Source organism: Silurus aristotelis (genome assembly GCF_946808225.1).
Source record: "Silurus aristotelis genome assembly, chromosome: 11".
Lineage (NCBI taxonomy): Eukaryota > Metazoa > Chordata > Actinopteri > Siluriformes > Siluridae > Silurus > Silurus aristotelis.
In genome coordinates, this window is record NC_139584.1 from 6,859,727 (window position 1) to 6,867,723 (window position 7,997).

The 7,997-nt window shown below is 39.9% G+C and overlaps 1 protein-coding gene across 1 annotated transcript; it reads right to left on the bottom strand.

Moving 5' to 3' along the window:
* Positions 1 to 339: 339 nt before the first annotated feature.
* endog (endonuclease G) lies at positions 340 to 3,503 on the bottom strand. The gene is made up of 3 exons (XM_083553546.1): positions 2,809 to 3,503; positions 1,376 to 1,485; positions 340 to 855 (listed from the first exon to the last, which is right to left on the bottom strand). The coding sequence occupies exons 1-3, from the start codon at positions 3,334 to 3,336 to the stop codon at positions 576 to 578; spliced, it is 918 nt and encodes a 305-aa protein (XP_083409672.1). The 5' UTR covers positions 3,337 to 3,503; the 3' UTR covers positions 340 to 575.
* Between the last annotated feature and the right edge of the window lie 4,494 nt (positions 3,504 to 7,997).

A 7,997-nucleotide genomic window follows, 5' to 3' on the forward strand; every position in this document is an offset into this window, starting at 1 on the left:
GTTCAAATAAAGTCAGACACAAGGGAAAAAAAGTGGGCATTCTACAAAAATAAATATGTAAACTCAAAAAACTAAAGCAGCACATCATTTTTGAGTATGCATACTATTCATACTTAATTTTTGAGTATGCATACGATTCATACTTAATTTTTGAGTATGCATACGATTCATACTTAATTTTTGAGTATGCATACTATTCATACTTAATTTTTGAGTATGCATACTATTCATACTTAATTTTTGAGTGTGCATACTATTCATACTTAATTTTTGAGTGTGCATACTTGTTTTTGAAGTATGCATATTTTATTTTGGCTTTTTAGAGAACTAACACACAAGCTGTTAAAATGTTTTTATTAAAACATTCTTTACAATTGACAATTTTACAAATAAAAAGTAATATATGAATCTTTGATGTTTATGCTTTAAAATCCTGATGCAGTAGCTGCAGTTTTTTTCTGTAGTAGTCAGTGATTAATCCATAATTTTGTAGCAACATCATGAACTTTCATATTCCATTATATAATTGCTTAACAGTAAATGTACCATATGTGTGTACGTGTGTGTAGAGATGATCATGCTTTGGCACTAATGGCCTGCAGGTTGTTGGTCCTCTTTAGGATGTTGGGGACAAACAGCAGACCCGAGGCTCTCTCGATGCTCTCGATGGGCGCCAGGAAGCGTTCGAGCGGGATCTTCTCATCGACAGGTGCGTTAGGCATCACGTACGGTCGCAGCTCCACCTCGCCATGCTTCTTCTCCAGAATCACAACCTTAAAGAAGTGTGTGGGGACTGCCACATGGTTCTTCCCGATCACCTGATACTTCACATACATCTTCCCATCAAGCTCCTGCCTGCAAAAAAAAGCCAGCCAAAGTCTGGAATAATGAAACAGCATTGTATCTTGAAGGTCCTGCTATAACAGAGCTTTAACAAAGTGAACTCCATGAAGATATGGTTTACATGGAAGATCTTGAGTGGCCTTATGTAGAGCTCTGATCTCAACCCTACTGAAAACCATTGGGATAAATTGGAACTGCACCCAGGCCTCCTCATCTCACCTACTTCAGTACATGACTTTACTAACAACATTATGGCTGCAAAGATCTTCACAACCTCACTCCAGAATGTAGTGTAACATCTTCCCAGGAGATTGGAGGTTGTTATAAGAGCAAATTGTGTCTAAATATGAACTGGATATTAAAAAGCAGTTATATGATTCTTATCTTAGGTGTCCACAAAATGTTGGTAATATAGTTTATGTAGAAATAAAGAACAGTTTGATTTTTTGTTTTGCTTTAGGTTTTTGCTCCTTAAACTACTAAAAGCAGTGATGATGATGTGTTGAGTTTTTTTGCAGTAACCGGCACGTACCTGGGCAGATAAAGCGGCCCCGAACACACGTACACGTTCTCGTAGTGCTTCGTGAGAGAGCGGCAGTACTTCTCCAAATTGTTCCATGCGTTCTGGTTTAGGTTAGGATTCTGTTAGGAGAATGAAAGACAAACATGAAAACCTGTTCTATAAAACGTCTCTCCCTTCAACTTCTAATTTCCCATCATTACACATGCGCATAAACAAAGGCTGAGCAAAATACTATACAACAATGATGCTTTCACTCTCTGAAAAATTATAAAAAAAATTAACATTCAAGCAGGATTGTGAGCAATATCCAGGATGACGAAGGTTTCAAAAAAATGCATGGAATAAAAATCGGTATGTGGGATTTGGAATTGTTTTTATTCTTGACACTACAAGGTAAAAAAAAACATACTGCATCTCAAAGGTTTTCTTTCAGTCTGAAGTTCATCCAAAAGATTTCTTTCTGACCTTGTGATCCAGTTCATCCCAGAGCTGTCCAATAGGATTTTGATGGGGTGATTGGGCAGGCCATTCCATGATAGATAACACACCACCTGACTATCTGCTCTCTAAGTAATGCTAACAGAGCTGGGACATCTGCTTTGGGTCACTGTCTTGTTGTACAGTGAAATTTGATTCAATTAGCTGCAGTCCAGACGACTTACAGAAGTTCTACTCCTAGAGCTAAAAATGCCAAATTTGAGTGTGTGTGAGCATGAACAAATTACACAGAATCAGAGCTGCCTCAGTGCAGAGGATCTCACCTGTGGTCCAGGAGTATCACAGTCATTCATATTACAGGTCGACCAATTCATCAGTTTTGCCAATTATTCGGCACCGATAGTCGATTGCTGGAACTATCAGAAAAAAAATCCATACCAATAGTTTTTCTGGGTTGGTCAGTAGGAGAGCGGCCTCTAGAGGCGAATCACTGACGTGCAGTTTATTTGATGTCTTTTTTTATTATGCAATTTGGATGTAACTGTTTTCATTTATTTGCATTGTTACTTTTTGTTCCAGTTTGAATGCGTGCGTCATTTTATTCAATATTTATTAATAGAATTTATATATTTATTTCATTTAACACATTCGTATGATTCAGTATGTTAGACTGTTATAATTTTTTTCTAGCAAATTTATATACACAAATATATATATATATATATATATATATATATATATATATATATATATATATATATATATATGTATATATATATATATATATATATATATATCGTTTGATTAATCGATTATCCAATCTAGCTAATCCACTATCGGTCGACCTCTAATTCATATGTTAGTGTTCACCCAGAAAGACTAATTTGGCAGTGAGGTGTGTAAGGATCAGAGACAGGACACCCCAAAAGAGAAGACAGGACATGCTACAGTCCAGGACAGAGATGGTTTCTAATGCTCTAGTCAGTTTATGGATAAGGCAGGACCTGTGGTGCTACGTTGCTGAGGTAGAAGGTGTCATCCATGGCTTTCTGGCTCCATTTATGATTGGCTGCGGCGGCCAGATGACCCCTGTCGAATCCGCTCCCCCTGTAGTCGCTGTTTGTCGCTCGGTGGTAAACATGCACCGAGTCATCCTCCTTGAAGTCGCACAGCTTCCGGTCGGATGTCCCGCTCAGAGTGGCCGCATTAAGCTGCTCGATCACCCACGCCGGGGTCCTGTTCCGCGCGTCGTAACACGTGACATGGGACTCCCGTGATCGTATATGTGACAGAGACGGGAAGCCGTATTTCACCGCGGCGGTGGATTTGCTCGGGGTAAACTGAGCCTGCGGATACGGGAGAAGTTCCGACGCGGCGTTCACGCTCGGTATCGGGATGACAGGGATTTTTCGGAGCAGGTTGTTTTCACCGTAAAAGCGGTCGGAAGCGCCGCTCAGAGCAACACCGATTCCGGTACCGACTGCCAAGGATACACCTGAGATGATCCACCTGGAACAAAACAAGCGCTGCATCGCTCTCCTTTACAAACCGCCGATTATTTCCTAATTAAATAAATTGACCTTAAACTGTTCTTATTGTCTTAATTGCGCCTATTAACGCGTTTTATCCGGTTCGCCTCACGCGACTCTTACATTAAGCCGGTTCACCTCGTCGAGTTTGGGCGCACGATTATGACGTCACATCGCTGCGTTAAAGTGATACAGATACTCTTTGATTTGCTTAATAAAATTGTAATGTTAGCAAAATATTTCATTCATAAATATAGATTCTTTAATTCCCCCCCACTACTTGTTATATCAAAAAATGACTTAAAATGTTTTTCCAAAGCCCTTAATAAGATGAAAGGTCAGAGTGCTATGAAGCTGCTTTATTTATTGACATCATTTAGTTTATTGTGATACTGCCCCTAATATTTATCTTTATTTTTTAAATGTTTTCTTTTTTTTTTTTTTCTTTTACTCACTATTTAAATTCATGTAAATTATAATTTCAGATTTCTATCTATTTATTTTCTTTATTTTTTCTAAACAATTTATTAGTTATACTGTGTATACTGTGTTGAGGCTGTAATACTTATCTACACTGTAAATGTATATTTGCCTTTGCTGTTTATATACTTTTGTATTCAATAAAAAAAAAAAAAAAAGAATTAAAAAAAAAAAAAAAAGGATACTCTTTGATTTCCTTCTTATTAAACCCTTAGTTATGGCCTGTCACTTGATTTACAAAGATAATTTAATTTAATTCTTCTGGCTGTTTCATGTTATAAATCTCAGTCTAAATAACATTTACAGAGCTTGGATGTATGTTTCAGGTCATTGTCTTGTTGTATGGTTAAGTTGGTTTCAGTTATCTACAGTTATCTGGACTTGCATTGTGTTGAAGTATAAAATAGTAGTCATGTTGGTTCAGTTTTCCTTTCACCCAGAATAAGTCTACAATCTTTCCCACTCCAAAACAACCCCAAACCATTGAGCTTTCACCTCCATGTTTGACTGTGGGTGCTGTTAGCAGCCTGCTAACATCATCTCTCCTGTTCTCCGTCTTTCACGAGTTCTTCTGTTTGACTCATCTGCTCACAGAACCTTCCTCCAGTCATTCACATCTAATTGTGTGTTTTTGCCTTTTACCTAGATTGTTGCATAAAAACAAAAACAACATGTACATGTGATTTCTGATTTCTTTTTTTTTTTCGCATGTTTGTCACACTTTAATGTTTCAGATCATCAAACTAATTTACTATTAGTAAAAGATAACACAAGTGAACACAACATGCAGTTTTTAAATAAAGATTTTTATTATTCAGGGAAAACAAAATTTCAAAACTACATGGCCCTGTATGAAAAAGTGTTTACCCCAAGAGCACAGCGACGACTCATTCAAGACTCAAAAAAAGCATACAACAACTCATGTTCAGTGTCAGTGTCAGTGCTCATGACTCCTCCATAAGAAGGAGACTGGGCAAAAATTGGGAGTACTAAGACGAAAACCACTGCTGAGTAAAAAGAACATAAAGGCTCATCTTATTTTTGCCAGAAAACATCTTGATGATCCCTAAGACTTTTGGGAAAACAATCTGTTGACTGACGAGACAAAAGTTAAACTTTTGGGAAGGTGTGTGTCCCATTTTGTCTGGCATAAAAGTAACTCCGTATTTCAGAAAAAGAACACCATACCAACAGTAAAATATGGTGGTGGTAGTGAGATGGTCTGGGGCCATTTTGCTGCTTCAGAACCTGGAAGAATTGCTTTGATAAATGACACATGAATTCTGCTGTTTACAAAAAAATCCTGAAGGAGAATGTCCGGCAATCTTTTCGTGACCTCAAGCTGAAGCTTTGGTTCTGCAGCAGGACAATAATCCAAAACACACCAGCAAGTCCACCTCTGAATGGCTGAAGAAAAACAAATTAAAGGCTTTGGAGTGGCTTAGTCAAAGTCCTGACCTGAATCCTATTGAGATGCTGTGCCACGACCTTAAAAAGGGGGTTCTGCTCGAAATCCCTCCAATGTGGCTGAATTACAACAATTCTGCATAGATGAGTGACCAAAATTCCTCCACAGTGCTGTAACCGACTCATTGCAAGTTATCACAAAAGCTTGATTGCAGTTGTAGCTGCTAGGGGAGACAACCAGTTATTAGGTTTAGGGGCAAACACTTTTTCACACAGGGCCACGTAGTTTTGGATTTTGTTTTCCCTTAATAATAAAAACACTTTTTTCACACCACTGTATGTGTTTCAAAAATTGTAAAAGACTAGGGTTTTTTACAAACTTTTAAAAGGCAGTGTGCTCCTTTTCTGTCTTGGATTCGGTCTGTTCCAACGTTTTGAGACTGTCAGATTTTTTAATTAACACACTATGCTATTTGTTGGTAATCATATTTAGTTATTTTTTTTTAAATATGAATTTATAAAACTACTTGTTTTCCTTTAAAACACTAAATTAATAAAAAAAAATTTTAACTACAGAAATACAGGAACTTTTTTTTTATGTTTATCCTTTTGGGGAACCCAGCCATTATGGATGCACAAGCCAGTGCACTCTTAGTGCCGGTCCCAAGCCCGGGTAAATGGGGAGGGTTGCGTTAGGAAGGGCATCCAGCGTAAAACATGTGCCAAATCAAATATGCGGATCACAAATGAGAATTTCATACCGGATCGGTCGAGGCCCGGGTTAACAACGACCGCCACAGGTATCGTTAGCCGACAGGGTACCGGTGGAAATTGGGCTACTGTTGGCCGAAGGAGGAGAAGGAGAGGAGGAAGACGTCTACAGAGACAGCAGGGAAAGGAGCAGTGTAGGAGAGTAGAGGTTCGGGTTGGTACTTTAAATGTTGGTACTATGACTGGTAAAGGGAGGGAGATAGCTGATATGATGGAGAGGAGAAAGGTAGATATGCTGTGTGTTCAGGAGACCAAGTGGAAAGGGAGTAAGGCCAGGAACATTGGAGGTGGATTTAAACTGTTTTATCATGGTGTGGATGGAAAGAGAAAGGGTGTAGGGGTGATTCTGAAGGAAGAGTACAGTAAGAGTGTAGTGGAGGTGAAGAGAGTTTCTGATAGGGTGATGATCGTGAAAGTGAAAGTTGAAGGGATGATGATAAATGTCATCAGTGCCTATGCTCCACAAGGTGGCTGTGAGATGGAGGAGAAGGAAAGATTCTGGATTGAATTAGATGAAGTGGTAGATGGTGTACCTAGGAAAGAACGATTGGTGATTGGGGCAGACTTTAATGGGCATGTAGGTAAAGGGAACAGAGGTGATGAGGAGGTGATGGGTAGGTATGGTTTTAAGGAGAGGAATGCGGAAGGGCAGATGGTGGTGGATTTTGCTAAAAGGATGGAAATGGCGGTGGTGAACACGTATTTTAAGAAGAAGGAGGATCATAGGGTCACGTATAAGAGTGGAGGAAGGTGCACACAGGTGGACTATGTGCTATGCAGGAGATGCAACCTGAAGGAGATTGGAGACTGTAAGGTGTTGGAAGGGGACAGTGTAGCTAGACAGCATCGGATGGTGGTCTGTAGGATGGTTTTGGAGGTGAAGAAGAAGAGGAGTAAAGTGAGGACTGAAAGAAGAATAAGATGGTGGAAACTGAAGGAGGAAGAGTGTAGTGTGAGGTTCAGGGAAGAGGACAGACAGAGGCTCAGTGGTGTTAAGGAGGTGTTGGATGATTGGGCAACTACTGCACGAGTGATGAGGGAGGCAGCTAGAAAAGTACTTGGTGTGACATCTGAAAATAGAAAGCAAGACAAGGAGATGTGGTGGTGGAATGAGGAAGTGCAGGAGAGCATAAGGAGAAAGAGGTTGGCAAAACAAAAGTGGGATAGACAGAGTGATGAGAAAAGTAAGCAGGAGTACAAGGAGATGCGGCAGCAGGTTAAGAGGGATGTGGCGAAAGCCAAGGAAAAGGCATATGAGGAACTGTATAAGAGGTTGGACACTAAGGAAGGAGAAAAGGATTTATACAGATTGGCCAGGCAGAGGGACCGAGCTGGGAAGGATGTACTGCAAGTTAGAGCAGTAAAGGATGGAGAGGGAAATGTGTTGACTAGTGACGAGAGTGTGTTGAGAAGGTGGAGGGAGTATTTTGAGCAGCTGATGAATGAGGAAAATCAGAGAGAGAGAAGGTTGGATGATGTGGAGTTGGTAAAGCAAGATGTAGATAGGATTAGTAAGGAGGAAGTGAGAGCAGCGATTAAGAGGATGAAGAGTGGAAAGTCGGTGGAACCAGATGACATACCGGTAGAAGCATGAAGATGTTTAGGAGAGATGGCAGTGGAGTTTTTGACCAGATTGTTTAACAGGATTTTGGAAGGGGAGAAGATGCCTGAGGAATGGAGAAGAAGTGTGCTGGTACCGATCTTTAAGCATAAAGGAGATGTGCAGACCTGCAGTAACTACAGGGGAATTAAGTTGATCAGTCACACCATGAAGTTATGGGAAAGAGTAGTGGAAGCCAGGCTGAGAGAAGAGGTGACCATCTGTGAGCAACAGTATGGTTTCATGCCGAGGAAGAGCACCACAGATGCATTATTTGCTTTGAGAATGTTGATGGAGGAGTATAGAGAAGGACAGAAGGAATTGCATTGTGTATTTGTGGATTGAAGGGGGACACAAATAATACAGTCAAATTGTACTTATAAAGACACAGTGTCCCCACAGTGAA

Excerpts from the sequence above, each read along its gene's own strand:
- endog (XM_083553546.1), bottom strand. The coding sequence starts at position 3,336 with ATGCAGCGCTTGTTTTGTTCCAGGTGGATCATCTCAGGTGTATCCTTG. Across the intron at positions 1,486-2,808 it reads TCAGCAACGTAGCACCACAG|AATCCTAACCTAAACCAGAA; the intron begins GTCCTGCCTTAT and ends TTCTCCTAACAG. Across the intron at positions 856-1,375 it reads GGGCCGCTTTATCTGCCCAG|GCAGGAGCTTGATGGGAAGA; the intron begins GTACGTGCCGGT and ends TTTTTTTTGCAG.